Raw genomic sequence first — 18,273 nt, forward strand, 5'->3', positions numbered from 1 at the left:
GGGAGTGATTGCATAATCCTGTGAGATCACAGGGCCTGTAGGAAATATAAGACGACAGTGTTGTCTGCGGCTCCGGGCACAGCTGTCTGTGGATGTTTCATGCATATGCATAAGCGGAAAGTCGAGTGTCTGCGTGTTTGTGAAATGTATGACTGCTTGGTCAGGGCTTAACGCTCATACAGGCCGTTTGCTCATCCCAAATGCAAAATCCAGATTTATACATAGAATTTGAGGATTTTCCTCTGCGTACATGTGTCTTTGTCTATCTGTCTGCCAGCAGGGGGCATTTCGTTTGAATGTCTAACCGCACAGACCTGCACTGGATAAAAGGCGCTGGCTATGTCAGGAGGACGGACGGTAAACGGGCCGCGACGATGGAGCGACGGATAAATAACGAGAATTGATATTTTATGGTTTACAATGTACCCTAACTAAATATGTATTTTTCCGCAGGATGTGATGCAATCCATTTTGTGAAGACGTGTCGAGACGAAACAGTCGGACTGCATCGATTAACAAACAACGGTAACCAGCCAATATGATGTAGGCACTGTCACTCATTAACGGCCTATTTTTATTTTAATATAAGATGAGATGTATCTGTCTCTAGTTGAAATGTTGATTCAATGTCAAAATGTATCTCTTTAAGCTAACGAACAACATAATGAATAATAGACCAATATGTCATTTACACACAAACATACGTCATGGGATCTTTTTCATGTTATAATTTCACAGTTTACAGAAAAGACATTGAGTTGGATTTCACCTGCAGACGAGGCTGATTGATCAGCTGATTGATCAGCTGTTTGTCTGGCGTGTGCTTCATTGTCCCTGAGACCCTTAACCTGTGATGATGTGAAAGGTCACAGGTGAGGTCCTTGGGAACAAAGTCGCATGCAGCTGCATCTGGGGGCATGGACTTTTTATAAATCATAAGATTAAGAGAAACATAGGAAAAATCATCTGCAGAGCCGTATCGACTGAAGGAACTCATCCGGAGAGAATTCCCGAAATGTTCCAGACATCATGGAAAGCCAGGAGGAGACTACGTGGTTCTCTGGAGGGGGCAGTACCTTTCGGCTGGCTTTGTGCAATGAACACTTACACGGTTCAATAAAAAGACAGCCAAGGCTCATGACCCCGATGTATGACTCACATCGGATTTTAAAATCAACGACATCCAAGACGTGTCTTCAAGAGAACAAGTGTCATCACCTTGATGCCTATTCATTTGTTGGATTTTGACAGGGAATATGTTGGTTAAAAAGTGTGAATTTTCACAGGGCTCCATCTGCTGATTATTTTCTCAATAAATCTATTAATAATTTTCCTTATAAGATGTCAGAAAAAAGTGAAACCTAAAGGATTGACTAGCAAAGTAGTTTTTCTCTTGATCTACTAATTAATGAATCAACAGCTTGTTGCAGCTTTACATTTTTATGATTTTTATGGATGAATGATTTGCACCTTCTGGATCTTCTCTTTCTGATGAAAATATGTCAATAAAATGCAACAAATGGTAAAAACATGTTGTTTTTGTGATATACCATGTAAACCCAATAAATACTGAAAAGGACATTGAGAAGGATTTAAATAAAACATGATCAGCTGTTTTTCTATTACTGGCCTGACTGGCGTTTTGGGGTTTGTAAGCGGTGTAGAATACATTTTTGATTTCAAATCAGATTAAATGTGAGATAATTAAGTAATCATCAATTTAATATCTGGCTCCTACACAAAACACAAAAAACAAGTCAATTTTTTTTGACTGCTTAACAAAGCTAGAGCTGTCTTCTTTCAGTGTGTGGCCCTGACTCTCAGCCAGGGGGCTCAGTGTTCCCTGGCTCTCAGCCCCTCCATGTGTTTGTGCATCCCAGGACAGTTGACATTGATTGTGCAGGAGACAGACTGAGACACATTAGTACCCAGCTCGCTCCTGCCGCTGAAAAACACATTAGCTGCATTGGGAGCCCTGTCTGGTAACCATGGCAAAGCACACAGGGAGGGGTTGGGGTGAGGAGGGGGGGTGAGTCGGGGCAGCGGGTTCAGCTCGCCGTCTCTCAGGAGTTGTCTTTCTCAAACGCTCCTTTCCTTTCCTCCGGCCACGTCTGTCATTTTCTCTCAGCCTCCCTCTCCCCCTTTTGAACCAACAGCCTCTCTGGCTCTCCTCACAGTCATATAAACACCATTTGCATATTGCTTTCTCTTCTCTTGCATTCTTCTTATTGACCTCATCAATCTGCCCTTACCTCAAACTCCACCCCCTTATCCAACTAGCCTCTGCAACATAATCTGCCTCTGATTTGCCTTTTGTTCTAGGTCTTTTTCTTCCTATATATTTTCTTTCTTGGACAATGTGGTTCCCCTCTGTGGAGAAGCACAGGAAAGACATGAGGAAGCTAAAACAATTAGTAAACTCAGTTTAAATTGATACTGATCGAAGACGGATCCACAATCATACATGTAATATTAAAGTAAATAGTATTTAGGATATAAACTGTATGCAGCATTAGGCCTATTCTAGTTTGTAAAGGTAACAAGCATGAATCAACGTTTTCCTGCTGTGATTGTTTTCCTTAAGGGATCAATAAAGTTATCTTATGTCGTGTGAGTCTTTTGAAACTCTTATCAAGGATATTTATTCTTACAACTTTATTGTCTAAGCTTGTTTAAATGTTGGAAAATAACAAGTGTATGTTTCTTTAATCATTTGTATTGCTTAAGTACAACTTTAAGCTACTTGTTCTACTTAGACTTTCCATGTGATATGACGTTTGAAAACTATTTATATATATATATATATATATATATATATTTATAAAACGGACAAGTAAAATCAAGCAATCTGATTGGTTCTTAGCCGTGGTATACTGAGCGTATACCACGGGTAGAATTGTAAGTTACTTTTCACAACAACTCAGTAACCCTCCGCGTCTGAGATAAACAGTATACAGTTGGGCCGAAAAGCAAACTGCCTGCAGTTTTGCAGTTTTGCAGGGGGTTGTCGACCCTCCGCTTCGCGTCGGGCCGAACCACGCCCCTTAGCTGTGATATAATGAGCATATACCACGGCCTGTCGTGAGCTATTGCTTAAATATACGTGATGATAAGTAATTAAGTTGCTTTTAATTTACAACGCATATACATTTTAGATTTGTATGACCACAAGCATGTAAGTCTGTTGCAGCAAAACCCTGAGGTGTATTGAATTGAAACATTTTTACTTTATTCTATTAAGAGTTGCGTAGTCTCGCTTTAAACAATATAAACTAAAGCAGTTGTGTCAGCCATCAGCATTTTCATTATTGTCATGTAAATAAATTCCTCTTTAAACTTTAATGTAAGTATCTGAAGTTGATTGTGTCAGAGCACATATGACCTTATGAGAAAACAAAATGACCTGTGCAGTAATTAGAAGAAACTTTGTTTCCTGTCCCTAGCTCTTCAAATACAATGTCACACTCATGCACTAACAATTAGTTAATACTGTGTAGGCAGTCAGTGAGCAGAGGGTGCTGAAATATGTTTTTTATGTCTCAATAAATGACTCGGTTGTAATCGATTTTTTCAAATATGATGTGTAAATTGTACATCTATCTTTTTATCTATGTATTTTACAAATCAGGGGCTTCAACAATCCTACATCCTGGGTATGCCGTAACACTTCAGGTAAAATGTGACATACAGATTTTGATGAAGTCAACATATAAAACAAGTTTTAATATAACCAAAACATACATTGTGAAATAGTTTTTATAACAAATACTTTATTCAAACAAGTGTTGGATACATTATATTTGAATCACCATCAAATCAGAATGGTGGATGTAACTAATTGTATGTTATTTATGTTATGTAGGCCTACTTGTACTATTTTGTCTTTTCGTAGAGGTGTCATCCTCCTTATAGCATCTTTCAAACTCAGTTACAAAGAGCTTATTAAAACTGAACACACAGTAACAGACATAGAACGGAATGAAGTGAAAACCAACAACACAATATATAATAAAATGGAAACAGAGAAACAATAGAGAAACAATAAAAGCGTTATAATGCATAAATAAAATCCCACACACTGAGCATAACTAGGTGACCATGTCGGTGGAATAACTGACTAAGAACAAAATATTGTAATATTGTTTATTCGAAAACAAATTTGTTGAGGATATTATAAATGTATAAAAACAACGACAGGAAATAAATACTGCGCAATAATTACATTTCTATATGAGGTCGGACAGCTGAAGAAGCTCCTGATCCAATTCATTTTGAAGGCGGAACTGAAACTGCGCTACTGTTTCCATCAGGGACTCCTTAAAGTCTCGGACGACCGGTAGTGGTCGCAAATTTAAACAGCCATCACATCAACAATACGCGCGGACTTTTACTTCACGGGCTGTGTGGGTTAACTAATTTAATGAAAAATAAGATACAATCCTGCTGAAGATTTCTATAAGGTGAGGTTTGCAGGTATGCACTCAGTCAATTGCTGATTTATTTATGCTTCACACCGCTAGCTACTCTTTCCTTCGCTGTCGATTTTGAAGCTGACTATTACCTGGAAAACAATCTAGTCCACAGTCACAGCGACTGTTAAGGCCCTACATTTAAACAAATGTTTTGTTCTTCAGGTACAGCGAAAAATACATGAGGCTCATACATTTTTTTTAATATAAATGGCATATGTTTGGATGTGTAAATATGCATGCTACGTACGCACATTTATTTTAATTTGCATGTTATTGTTGGCCTCCTTTAATATCGGTACGCCTTCCCACCGTTGGATAATTGTAATCCAGTAAATATATGCAGCCGTGCCATCTCCTCTTTAAATGATAATACGCAAATTATAAATTAATTTGTATTTATCGCATTCCAAACAATATTTAAAAAATATATAAACACCTGTGTGGTATTTATTTTTATTTTTTTCCCTGTCTTTTTGTTTAAATAATAAGGTTTTTTTTCTGGAAAAATAAATGCATTTTAAAGATGTTATAAGTGGATTAGTTAAGCCTTTTACATGACTAATTAATAGATATTGGCAATGTTTTGAATTATAAATAGAAAATATAATACGATTTTAATTTAAGTGTTTTTACCCATTATATACAGAAACACATTTCAAAATGTATACTTTAAAGGGGACCTATCATGCAAAATGCACTTTTGTACGTCTTTTATACATGAATATGTGTCCCCGGTGTTCCAGGGAACTCACCAAGTGTCAGAAAACACAACCCTCTCTATTTTCCTCCATACCCAAATCTCTAAAAAAGGGGCTGCAACGGATCTGATACAGACTGATCCAGATTTGAACACTTCTATGACGTCACAGAAGTGGCGCTACGGCTATTGGGCCAACTCTCCACCTATCAGGGGAATGTGGGGTTGGGCCACGGCCGGCCATTGCCGCTCGAAAGCGCTGGAGACGCTGTAGTACATATGCCAGGCCTGTAAGTGGCGCTGTAGTCTGCCACAAAAGCAGCAAAGAATACTTCCCGCCCATAGTTACCATGGTTACCCTTCTGTTTATTCTCCGCTGTGGCTTTTTTTCTCCCTCCCCGAGGCAAGCGTTTGCTCCCGCTGCTTTAATTCAATGCAATCCCTCCCCGTCGAGGCAAGCACTGTAATTCTCTCCGGTTAGTCCACCAGCAGATGACAAACACCCACCTCTCCGCCTCTTCCAAGGAACGAGGGGACCGTGCGGCAGAGTTTCAGTTTCTTTCGCCGGTCAAGATGTCCGTTAAAGTTTAAATCTTCCGGACAAAATTAGGAAAGTGCCGGTCAAAGGTCTTCTTTGTTATTTATTGAGCTTTAAAACAAATGAATAACGACTCTATATAATAAAACACGGAGGACGGAGATCTATTTTTCTCCCCCTCTTCTGACAGCCCAGCAGCTGATCAGAGCACGGCTCACCTCTCCTACAGGGGGGCGTGGTCAGCAGAATCAGCCCCGTAGACAGCAAACAGCACATAGAGTGAAATGAGGCATGGCTAAAATGCATGATCTGTTTGGTATTTTGAAAACAGAAACTTATAAATATACCTTATATAGGTATGGCCCTAAAATATATCATTTAAATATAGCATGATAGGTCCACTTTAACATATTAAAAACCTCACCATTATTATCGGTAGGAATGTCCCGATCACCTTTTTTTGCTCCCGATCCGATTCCGATCATTTGATTTTGACAATCTGCCGATACCGATTTTTCCCGATCCGATCTTTATGCAATGCATTAAGAGAAAAAAAAGGTAACAGATAACGGCTGGTCATCCAACGCGATGAATTCAGCTATCTTGGCTGTTATTTTTTTGGCCTTTTCACTGTTCTGGGGCAGTTTCTCTTTCCTTTTAAAAGTCTCTGAAAGTGTCGGTAGTTTCAGTGCCGTTACCTGAGTGGCCGCTGTGTACTCGTCGTGTTGTTGTTGGTGTTTGTATTAGATTGGTCGTGTTGAACGTAGCTCTGTTCTTTCCACCACGCGGAACCTCCGCCTTGCAAACATTGCATCTGGCTGTTACACTGCCTTCGCTTTCAATTTTATAATACTTCCAAACTCCTGACATTTTCTCTGTCCCAACTCCCGAGGCACCAGCTGAACGTAGCCTCTTGTTAGCTTACTGCTACTATTAGACACTGCGCCCTGCCCACTCTGTTGCCAGATTTGAGAGAAATAAGCAACCAGGTCTATGAAAACAAGCCCAAAAGAAGCAACACATACATGATGTTGTGTAATTTTAAACCAAAACTAAGGCCTCAGGATGACTTTAAGACGTGAACATGGTCATCTTTGTTTTGTAACATTAAATTAAATTTTTTTTTTTTTTATAAAAACAAAAACAAAAAAAAATCCCGATTCCCGATTTTTTTCTCCCGATTCCGATCTTTTGAAAATCAAGTGATCGGCTCCGATCCCCGATCACGTGATCGGATCGGGACATCTCTAATTATCGGCGGTGTATAGTCTAACTGTGTTACGATGGTGTGTTACATTTATTTTCTGGTGTCATAGTTCAAGAATGGCAATAATATAAGAATGTCTTTGGTTATGACAACTCTTCTGGTATATCACACAACTTTCTTCGTATTACTCAAAATCATTTTTGATTTATCTAAATATTGGCTGGTTTTATTTTTGTACAGGTGCAAAGCTGACGGAAGCAGTCCAAGCTGACGACAACAGCATGGAAGAAGAAATAATAACGACCGAGGCGGCAGGTGAAGATGTGGCGCCCAATGATGAAGAGCCTAGTGTAGACATTTCCAATGACAGTCCATCTAAAAGAGGAAGGGGAAGGCCAAAGAAGCTGAAGGTTGTAGTTACCGACGTCAACCTAATGGTTTCGGACATTTCTAACGGTGAACCCCCACAGACCCCAAGAGGAAGAGGACGTCCAAAACTCATTAAACCCACAGAGCAGCAAGGATCAGGAGACAACAATGCCGATGATTCAGGGTCCCAGAAAGAGGCCAGTGATGAAGACGACGCTTCACCAGAACATTCTCCTAAGAAAAGAGGCCGGCCACGTAAGTCTCTCAGCACCCCTGCAAAGGCTGATACACCGAAGGGAAATAGGGGTCGACCAAAAGGATCCACGAAGCGCAAGTCGGAGAGTCCGAGTGAAACGGGCTCTCCCAATAGGTCCAGGAAGGTGGAGGCAGCATCAAATGGCATCTCAAAGAAGTTGAGGGAAAGCCCCAGAAAAAGTATTGAACAGGAGAGCGGAGATGAAAAGAGGGGAAGGGGTAGACCAAAAGGCTCTCCAAACAAGAAACCCCCTGCATATAAGGTGCCAGTTAAGGTAGGCCGCGCCAAAAAAGGGAGGATTGGTCGACCGAGAAAAGAACCGACCACAAGAGGAAGACCAAGAAAATACCCCCGGCCGACACCAGAGGAGCTGAATAAGCCACGAGTATGGAAGCCGCTGGGAAGGCCCAGGAAATACCCGCGTCCCGACCCTCCTGAGGAGACTTCACCGGCCCCTCCCAGAAACCGTGGCCGACCTCGCAAGACAGAATCCAATAAAGGCGCTCACCTACGTAAGAATTTCCCTGCCTCTTCTTCACCACCTAAACCCTATGTTGGACCCCCTAGAAAAAGGGGCCGTCCCCCAAAAAGTGATGCTGAAACCCCACGGAAATTGGGCCGCCCTAAGGGTTCAATCAACAAAAATAAAGCCACAAGTGATTTAGAAGCCACACTCTCCAACGAGGCAAATGAAGAACAGACGGTGGAAGAAGAAGTGCAGCAGAGCGCAGAGACGTCCATCGAGGACATCACTGAATAATCGATCAGGCGGCCAGCTTTGAAGTCACGAACCAGGCCAGATGAACAATCCCGGTCCGACCAAAAAGTTGCTGTAGTACTTGCTGTTTAAAACATAGAAGACAAACCTGTCAATGAATCCTGTTTTAAACATTTTGTCCGTCGGCTGGGCTAGATATTCAGCAGCTCTTGTTTTCTCTAACGTGTCCATCTTGTTTTATTGTGCTTGATTCTTTTTCTTTATATTCTTTATTTCTGTCATATGAGTAGTACTAATAACCTTTTACCAAAACTGGCATGTTGAGTTTGTTATTATAGACTGACATCCAGTTTTCATTTAGCTTTCAGATAGTGTGTGCCAGATGAAGTGTAACTATAAAACGGTTGCTGTGGAAAGACTTGGAAGGGATAAAAAAGTCCAAACTAATTCTTTTTATTTTCATTAAAGAACGGTGAAACTATAGAGCAAATGTCCTGACATTACATCAGGACGGGCCTCTGTTCAAGTATAGTGTAACTCGATACAATCTGTCTTTTCTGCATTTTTCTTTTTATTGAACTTTCTGAAAAAAATAATGAGTTCTTGAGGTTCACTTTCCATATTGTAGGACATACTTGTCAGCCACTGTCGTTTCCATCACTTTCTCATATAGTCATGTAAATAAAAAGCCTCTTTGAACTGAAATATAGGAACCTGATGTTTATTCTGTCATGCACATACACATTCTTAACCTACAAGGACTTGTAAAACACAGAAAATTATAAAATAAGTGATGTTCCTATGTGATCTGCTACAGCACATGATGTGTGGAAGTATTGCTTATTATAATGGGATGTCTCCTTTTTAAGTTTATTGATAAGATAAAAGTATTTAATTGTACACAGGGATTTCATGTCACAAAAGCAGTAGAACAATAATAATAACTTTATTTATACAGCACTTTTCACAACAGCGTAACAAAAGCATTGTATAGATACCAAAGTATCTACTTAAAATATTAAATAAAAAATCTAAAGGTACGTTGGATTAGGGATGGAATGACACACTTGCAATTGGAGGAGCTGAGATATTTTAGCCAGGGATGTGTTAATAAATACAAGATATGTCAGTCTTTCCTGGATTATTTTTAACAAAATCCCCTGCACCAGTCTGACTGCATGAAGACCTGCCCTTCCCTTTTGTTTGATTTAATTAGTATTACTTATTTTTTCTTAATGAAAATACAATTGTGGGTGTATATACAGGTATGTGCATATTATATTTACTATAATGAAATATATTTATTAATGTAGTAAAAATGTACTTTAATTGTTTGTATATATCTATACATGTTCATGTGCTCTGTTCAATATAATAAAAAAATAATTAAAAACAGTTGAAATAATACACAGTTTAAAGGTGCAAGGTACTATATAGAAACCAACATAATTATTTACAATAAAGTGTATCGAACTAAAATAATCACAGAGGGAGGACTATGCTGTATTGGGGCTGCAGATAGCAGATTTAACTAATTAAAGTAGCAAATGTGGGTATACACATGTTATATGTAGGTTACAGTAGTCCAATCACAATTAGTGTCTGGAAGTCAAAAGTGTCGCTGCTGAAGCGGAACTGAAACTCTGCGCTACTGTTTCTTTCAGGGACTCCTTAAAGCCTCGGACGACCGGAAGTGGTCGCAAATTTAAACAGCCATCACAGCAACAATACGCGCGGAGTTTTACTTCACGGGCTGTGTGGGGTATCGGTGAATTTATTAACAAGAAGATTGAATCCTACAGAAGATTTATTTAAGGTGAGGTTTGCAGGTATGCACTTTGTCAATTGCTGATTTATTTCTGCTTCCCGCCGCTGGCTACTCTTTCCTTCACCGCGGATGTTGAAGCTGACTATTACCTGGAAAACAATCTGGTCCACAGTCGCAGTGGTTGTTAAGGCCCTTCATTTCTACACATCTGTAGTGCTTTAAATACAGCACAGAAGGTACGAGAGTCTTACGACTTTTAAAAATATGTTTCAGATCTTTTAACTTTATTTTGAATACGCAGTTTACGAGCTCATTGATAATCATGTGCATGTTATTGTTAGCTTCCTTTAATATCGGTGCGCCTTCCTGCCGCAGACATATCGTAGTCCATTAAATATATGTACAAAAAAACAGCTTTAAATGAAACGGGGATACAAATACATTAACAAGTTTTTTTTTTTTAATCGTTTTATTTACATTTATTATCATGTATTTAAATGTTCTTTATTATACTTCTGAATATGTCGTCTACGTAGATTGTTTATGACCCCTCCCCCCTTTTTCTTTTTTTTTTACAAAATTGTAATGGTATACATTTTTAGCCAGGCATTTTATTTTTTAACAAATGAATAATTAGAATATTTTAGTGATATAAAGACAATTTTAAAGCTTTTATAAATTGATCAAAGGTACAAAATATATATTTTAGTCCACTGGCCAGAGGCTAAGGGAATCAAGTTTTACCAGCTACTCAATAGCAACTCATTGGGGTTTTTTCAGGGGGAAGGGGGCTGGTGAATAGATCAAATCTACAAGCTATTTGCGTATTTTACCATCATTTTGCTGGTAAATGGTGCCAATGTGCCCTGAGGGAATCTGTAAGTATTTCCAGTAGTGACTGCTCAAAATGTGGCAGCGAAAGCTCGCATGGTCTCTTCTCTGCCTCTGACTTCATGTCAACAGTTAAGGCATCCACTTTTCCTGGTTCCAGTTTTCTTTATTTCCCCATTGGCGCATTGTAAATTCACACTTAAGATTTTTTTGAATTTTTTCACAGTGCTTGATTAAAAATCAGCATTTGGTCATGGAAATCATTATTAGTTGTAGGTCTCTGCAACAAGGAGAATAATCATATATTATTTACATCTTTCTTCAAAAATTCAGATTCATTAGAACATACCAATAAAATCTTCACTTGGGTTACATGTTGAGATTTTTGTTTGATAGTTAATAAAACTTGGGACATTTCTCAAAGTAGTTTGTCAATTTATTTTATTTTAAACATTAGTGAAAACAATACATTTCTCATTGTAAGATTGAATGACTTGTATTGCACAAAACATTTTTCAAGCTCACTCACACCCAGTCATATAATCAATATTATATAATTAATGTACGCAAAAACGTTTTATTAATTATATATAAATTGTCCTTTTCAATCTTCCATGTACAGGTGCAAAGCTGACAGAAGCAGTCCAAGCTGACGGCAACAGCATGGAAGAAGAAATAATAACGACCGAGGCGGCAAGTGAAGATGTGGTGCCCAATGATGAAGAGCCTAGTGTAGACATTTCCAATGACAGTCCATCTAAAAGAGGAAGGGGAAGGCCAAAGAAGCTGAAGGTTGTACTTACCGACGTCAACCTAATGGTTTCGGACATTTCTAACGGTGAACCCCCACAGACCCCGAGAGGAAGAGGACGTCCAAAACTCATTAAACCCACAAAACTCATTAAACCCACAGAGCAGCAAGGATCAGGAGAGAACAATGCAGATGATTCAGGGTCCCAGAAAGAGGCCAGTGATGAAGACGACGCTTCACTAGAACATTCTCCTAAGAAAAGAGGCCGGCCACGTAAGTCTCTCAGCACCCCTGCAAAGGCTGATACACCGAAGGGAAATAGGGGTCGACCAAAAGGATCCACGAAGCGCAAGTCGGAGAGTCCGAGTGAAACGGGCTCTCCCAATAGGTCCAGGAAGGTGGAGGCAGCATCAAATGGCATCTCAAAGAAGTTGAGGGAAAGCCCCAGAAAAAGTATTGAACAGGAGAGCGGAGATGAAAAGAGGGGAAGGGGTAGACCAAAAAGCTCTCCAAACAAGAAACCCCCTGCATATAAGGTGCCAGTTAAGGTAGGCCGCGCCAAAAAAGGGATTGGTCGACCAAGAAAAGAACCGACCACAAGAGGAAGACCAAGAAAATACCCCCGGCCGACACCAGAGGAGCTGAATAAGCCACGAGTATGGAAGCCGCTGGGAAGGCCCAGGAAATACCCGCGTCCCGACCCTCCTGAGGAGACTTCACCGGCCCCTCCCAGAAACCGTGGCCGACCTCGCAAGATAGAATCCAATAAAGGCGCTCACCTATGTAAGAATTTCCCTGCCTCTTCTTCACCACCTAAACCCTATGTTGGACCCCCGAGAAAAAGGGGCCGTCCCCCAAAAAGTGATGCTGAAACCCCACGGAAATTGGGCCGCCCTAAGGGTTCAATCAACAAAAATAAAGCCACAAGTGAATTAGAAGCCACACTCTCCAACGAGGCAGATGAAGAACAGGAAGAGGAAGAGGAAGTGCAGCAGAGCGCAGAGACGTCCATCGAGGACATCACTGAATAATCGATCAGGCGGCCAGCTTTGAAGTCACGAACCAGGCCAGATGAACAATCCCGGTCCGACCAAAAAGTTGCTGTAGTACTTGCTGCTTAAAACATAGAAGACAAACCTGTCAATGAATCCTGTTTCAGTGTTTCCCCTAGGTTTACTGCTTAGGGGGGGTGCTGCCTGAGCGGGGGGGGGGGGGGGGGGGCGCGCTGGGATTTTTTTTTTTTTAAATCCTCTGGAGCAGAGAGGAGCTGTGGATTATTGTTATTGATTAATGCATCAGTGTTTCTTAAGGTCAAAAACACTAAACTCACAACTTAAAATGAAAGCGTTTAGTTTATTTAATAAAAGAGCACATGTTCAATGTGAAAAGTGACAGTAGATATAGATTAGTTGCAATTTGGTGCTATATATATATATATATATATATATATATATATATATATAGATATATATATATAGATATATATATATCTATATCTATATATATATATATATATATATATATATATATATCTATATATATATATATAGATATATATATATAGATATATATATATATATATATATAGATATATATATAGATATATATATAGATATATATATATAGATATATATATATATATATATATAGATATAGATATAGCGCCCCTCCAAGACAATGGTAGGGGAAACACTGCCGTTTTAAACATTTTGTCCGTCGGCTGGGCTAGATATTCAGCAGCTCTTGTTTTCTCTAACGTGTCCATCTTGTTTTATTGTGCTTGATTCTTTTTCTTTATATTCTTTATTTCTGTCATACGAGTAGTACTAATAACCTTTTACCAAAACTGGCATGTTGAGTTTGTTATTATAGACTGACATCCAGTTTTCATTTAGCTTTCAGATAGTGTGTGCCAGATGAAGTGTAACTATAAAACGGTTGCTGTGGAAAGACTTGGAAGGGATAAAAAAGTCCAAACTAATTCTTTTTATTTTCATTAAAGAATGGTGAAACTATAGAGCAAATGTCCTGACATTACATCAGGACGGGCCTCTGTTCAAGTATAGTGTAACTCGATACAATCTGTCTTTTCTGCATTTTTCTTTTTATTGAACTTTCTGAAAAAAATAATGAGTTCTTGAGGTTCACTTTCCATATTGTAGGACATACTTGTCAGCCACTGTCGTTTCCATCACTTTCTCATATAGTCATGTAAATAAAAAGCCTCTTTGAACTGAAATATAGGAACCTGATGTTTATTCTGTCATGCACATACACATTCTTAACCTACAAGGACTTGTAAAACACAGAAAATTATAAAATAAGTGATGTTCCTATGTGATCTGCTACAGCACATGATGTGTGGAAGTATTGCTTATTATAATGGGATGTCTCCTTTTTAAGTTTATTGATAAGATAAAAGTATTTAATTGTACACAGGGATTTCATGTCACAAAAGCAGTAGAACAATAATAATAACTTTATTTTAACAGCACTTTTCACAACAGCGTGACAAAATGCCAGTAACAAAAGCATTGTATAGATACCAAAGTATCTACTTAAAATATTAAATAAAAAATCTAAAGGTACGTTGGATTAGGGATGGAATGACACACTTGCAATTGGAGGAGCTGAGATATTTTAGCCAGGGATGTGTTAATAAATACAAGATATGTCAGTCTTTCCTGGATTATTTTTAACAAAATCCCCTGCTCCAGTCTGACTGCATGAAGACCTGCCCTTCCCTATTGTTTGATTTAATTAGTATTACTTATTTTTTCTTAATGAAAATACAATTGTGGGTGTATATACAGGTATGTGCATATTATATTTACCATAATGAAATATATTTATTAATGTAGTAAAAATGTACTTTAATTGTTTGTATATATCTATACATGTTCATGTGCTCTGTTCAATATAATAAAAAAATAATTAAAAACAGTTGAAATAATACACAGTTTAAAGGTGCAAGGTACTATATAGAAACCAACATAATTATTTACAATAAAGTGTATCGAACTAAAATAATCACAGAGGGAGGACTATGCTGTATTGGGGCTGCAGATAGCAGATTTAACTAATTAAAGTAGAAAATGTGGGTATACACATGTTATATGTAGGTTACAGTAGTCCAATCACAATTAGTGTCTGGAAGTCAAAAGTGTCGCTGCTGAAGCGGAACTGAAACTCTGCGCTACTGTTTCTTTCAGGGACTCCTTAAAGCCTCGGACGACCGGAAGTGGTCGCAAATTTAAACAGCCATCACAGCAACAATACGCGCGGACTTTTACTTCACGGGCTGTGTGGGGTATCGGTGAATTTATTAACAAGAAGATTGAATCCTACAGAAGATTTATTTAAGGTGAGGTTTGCAGGTATGCACTTTGTCAATTGCTGATTTATTTCTGCTTCCCGCCGCTGGCTACTCTTTCCTTCACCGCGGATGTTGAAGCTGACTATTACCTGGAAAACAATCTGGTCCACAGTCGCAGTGGTTGTTAAGGCCCTTCATTTCTACACATCTGTAGTGCTTTAAATACAGCACAGAAGGTACGAGAGTCTTACGACTTTTAAAAATATTTTTCAGATCTTTTAACTTTATTTTGAATACGCAGTTTACGAGCTCATTGATAATCATGTGCATGTTATTGTTAGCTTCCTTTAATATCGGTGCGCCTTCCTGCCGCAGACATATCGTAGTCCATTAAATATATGTACAAAAAAACAGCTTTAAATGAAACGGGGATACACATACATTAACAAGTTTTGTTTTTTTAATCGTTTTATTTACATTTATTATCATGTATTTAAATGTTCTTTATTATACTTCTGAATATGTCGTCTACGTAGATTGTTTATGACCCCTCCCCCCTTTTATTTATTTTTTTACAAAATTGTAATGGTATACATTTTTAGCCAGGCATTTTATTTTTTAACAAATGAATAATTAGAATATTTTAGTGATATAAAGACAATTTTAAAGCTTTTATAAATTGATCAAAGGTACAAAATATATATTTTAGTCCACTGGCCAGAGGCTAAGGGAATCAAGTTTTACCAGCTACTCAATAGCAACTCATTGGGGTTTTTTCAGGGGGAAGGGGGCTGGTGAATAGATCAAATCTACAAGCTATTTGCGTATTTTACCATCATTTTGCTGGTAAATGGTGCCAATGTGCCCTGAGGGAATCTGTAAGTATTTCCAGTAGTGACTGCTCAAAATGTGGCAGCGAAAGCTCGCATGGTCTCTTCTCTGCCTCTGACTTCATGTCAACAGTTAAGGCATCCACTTTTCCTGGTTCCAGTTTTCTTTATTTCCCCATTGGCGCATTGTAAATTCACACTTAAGATTTTTTTGAATTTTTTCACAGTGCTTGATTAAAAATCAGCATTTGGTCATGGAAATCATTATTAGTTGTAGGTCTCTGCAACAAGGAGAATAATCATATATTATTTACATCTTTCTTCAAAAATTCAGATTCATTAGAACATACCAATAAAATCTTCACTTGGGTTACATGTTGAGATTTTTGTTTGATAGTTAATAAAACTTGGGACATTTCTCAAAGTAGTTTGTCAATTTATTTTATTTTAAACATTAATGAAAACAATACATTTCTCATTGTAAGATTGAATGACTTGTATTGCACAAAACATTTTTCAAGCTCACTCACACCCAGTCATATAATCAATGTACGCAAAAACGTTTTATTAATTATATATAAATTGTCCTTTGCAATCTTCCATGTACAGGTGCAAAGCTGACAGAAGCAGTCCAAGCTGACGGCAACAGCATGGAAGAAGAAATAATAACGACCGAGGCGGCAAGTGAAGATGAAGAGCCTAGTGTAGACATTTCCAATGACAGTCCATCTAAAAGAGGAAGGGGAAGGCCAAAGAAGCTGAAGGTTGTACTTACCGACGTCAACCTAATGGTTTCGGACATTTCTAACGGTGAACCCCCACAGACCCCGAGAGGAAGAGGACGTCCAAAACTCATTAAACCCACAAAACTCATTAAACCCACAGAGCAGCAAGGATCAGGAGACAACAATGCAGATGATTCAGGGTCCCAGAAAGAGGCCAGTGATGAAGACGACGCTTCACTAGAACATTCTCCTAAGAAAAGAGGCCGGCCACGTAAGTCTCTCAGCACCCCTGCAAAGGCTGATACACCGAAGGGAAATAGGGGTCGACCAAAAGGATCCACGAAGCGCAAGTCGGGGAGTCCGAGTGAAACGGGCTCTCCCAATAGGTCCAGGAAGGTGGAGGCAGCATCAAATGGCATCTCAAAGAAGTTGAGGGAAAGCCCCAGAAAAAGTATTGAACAGGAGAGCGGAGATGAAAAGAGGGGAAGGGGTAGACCAAAAAGCTCTCCAAACAAGAAACCCCCTGCATATAAGGTGCCAGTTAAGGTAGGCCGCGCCAAAAAAGGGATTGGTCGACCAAGAAAAGAACCGACCACAAGAGGAAGACCAAGAAAATACCCCCGGCCGACACCAGAGGAGCTGAATAAGCCACGAGTATGGAAGCCGCTGGGAAGGCCCAGGAAATACCCGCGTCCCGACCCTCCTGAGGAGACTTCACCGGCCCCTCCCAGAAACCGTGGCCGACCTCGCAAGATAGATTCCAAGAAAGGCGCTCACCTACGTAAGAATTTCCCTGCCTCTTCTTCACCACCTAAACCCTATGTTGGACCCCCGAGAAAAAGGGGCCGTCCCCCAAAAAGTGATGCTGAAACCCCACGGAAATTGGGCCGCCCTAAGGGTTCAATCAACAAAAATAAAGCCACAAGTGAATTAGAAGCCACACTCTCCAACGAGGCAGATGAAGAACAGGAAGAGGAAGAGGAAGTGCAGCAGAGCGCAGAGACGTCCATCGAGGACATCACTGAATAATCGATCCAGCGGCCAGCTTTGAAGTCACGAACCAGGCCAGATGAACAATCCCGGTCCGACCAAAAAGTTGCTGTAGTACTTGCTGTTTAAAACATAGAAGACAAACCTGTCAATGAATCCTGTTTCAGTGTTTCCCCTAGGTTTACTGCTTTGGGGGGGTGCTGCCTGAGTGGGGGGGGGGGGGGCGTAAAGGTCCCATGTCATGGCCATTGCTACTGATCATAATTCCATTGTTGAGGTCTACTAGAATAGATTTACATTGTTCAATGTTCCAAAATGACATTGGTTTCTCATACAGCATCTCTGTATAGTATGTGTATTCACTCTCTGGGTGTTTCTCAATGTTGAGGACGCTTCCTTGGTAGGACATGTCTTCCGAGTCAGGTCCTTCAGAAGCGAGGCAAGAATCCTTCCTAGCCTCGGAAAACAAAGAATGGTGGAACAGGCTAACAGGTGTGCGTCATATGCGAGGCCCCGCCTTAAATGGAGCACGATTTCCGCCAAATATTTGGAAATTGATCCGTGCGCAAAGCATTGTGGGGATTTTAAGACCGCGAAGGTTACACATGTGGAGCCTCGAAATTTCTCGCTACGAAGGAAGCCGGGCTCGGTAGAATTCCAAGGAGCCTGGACATTGGAACAGTCCTTCTGCGGGACTCGATGACGTAGCATCCTTGAAATAGTGGCTCTGGAGCATCCTTCCTTGACATTGAGAAACACCCTCTGTCCTAAACGGCGCACCTACAGTGTAAGTGCGCCACAGTTT

At 39.6% G+C, this 18,273-nt stretch overlaps 3 protein-coding genes across 6 annotated transcripts; all 3 read left to right on the forward strand.

Moving 5' to 3' along the window:
- Positions 1–4,317: 4,317 nt before the first annotated feature.
- LOC117477527 (proline-rich proteoglycan 2-like) lies at positions 4,318–8,962 on the forward strand. 2 transcript variants are annotated; one of them, XM_034124202.1, is made up of 2 exons: positions 4,318–4,460; positions 7,155–8,962. In XM_034124202.1, exon 2 carries the CDS (start codon positions 7,196–7,198, stop codon positions 8,297–8,299), a length of 1,104 nt encoding a protein of 367 aa, XP_033980093.1. In that variant the 5' UTR covers positions 4,318–4,460; positions 7,155–7,195; the 3' UTR covers positions 8,300–8,962. The 2 variants fall into 2 exon arrangements, with proteins under 2 accessions (XP_033980093.1, XP_033980094.1); XM_034124203.1 differs by having other exon boundaries at positions 4,319–4,473.
- Positions 8,963–9,956: 994 nt separating this feature from the next.
- LOC117477525 (serine/arginine repetitive matrix protein 1-like) lies at positions 9,957–12,814 on the forward strand. Of its 3 annotated transcripts, XM_034124199.1 has the most exons (3): positions 9,957–10,073; positions 11,479–12,105; positions 12,187–12,814. In XM_034124199.1, exons 2-3 carry the CDS (start codon positions 11,520–11,522, stop codon positions 12,636–12,638), a joined length of 1,038 nt encoding a protein of 345 aa, XP_033980090.1. In that variant the 5' UTR covers positions 9,957–10,073; positions 11,479–11,519; the 3' UTR covers positions 12,639–12,814. The 3 variants fall into 3 exon arrangements, with proteins under 3 accessions (XP_033980090.1, XP_033980088.1, XP_033980089.1); XM_034124197.1 differs by having other exon boundaries at positions 11,479–12,814; XM_034124198.1 differs by lacking the exon at positions 9,957–10,073 and adding an exon at positions 10,096–10,261 and having other exon boundaries at positions 11,479–12,814.
- Positions 12,815–14,848: 2,034 nt separating this feature from the next.
- LOC117477526 (pollen-specific leucine-rich repeat extensin-like protein 2) lies at positions 14,849–17,697 on the forward strand. The gene is made up of 2 exons (XM_034124200.1): positions 14,849–14,971; positions 16,363–17,697. Exon 2 carries the CDS (start codon positions 16,404–16,406, stop codon positions 17,505–17,507), a length of 1,104 nt encoding a protein of 367 aa, XP_033980091.1. The 5' UTR covers positions 14,849–14,971; positions 16,363–16,403; the 3' UTR covers positions 17,508–17,697.
- Positions 17,698–18,273: the final 576 nt, after the last annotated feature.

This window comes from Trematomus bernacchii, unplaced genomic scaffold, assembly GCF_902827165.1.
Source record: "Trematomus bernacchii unplaced genomic scaffold, fTreBer1.1, whole genome shotgun sequence".
In the NCBI taxonomy this organism is placed as follows: domain Eukaryota; kingdom Metazoa; phylum Chordata; class Actinopteri; order Perciformes; family Nototheniidae; genus Trematomus; species Trematomus bernacchii.

Bases quoted from the DNA above. Each gene is read 5' to 3' on its own strand.
- LOC117477527 (XM_034124202.1), top strand. From the start codon at position 7,196: ATGGAAGAAGAAATAATAACGACCGAGGCGGCAGGTGAAGATGTGGCG.
- LOC117477525 (XM_034124197.1), top strand. From the start codon at position 11,520: ATGGAAGAAGAAATAATAACGACCGAGGCGGCAAGTGAAGATGTGGTG.
- LOC117477526 (XM_034124200.1), top strand. From the start codon at position 16,404: ATGGAAGAAGAAATAATAACGACCGAGGCGGCAAGTGAAGATGAAGAG.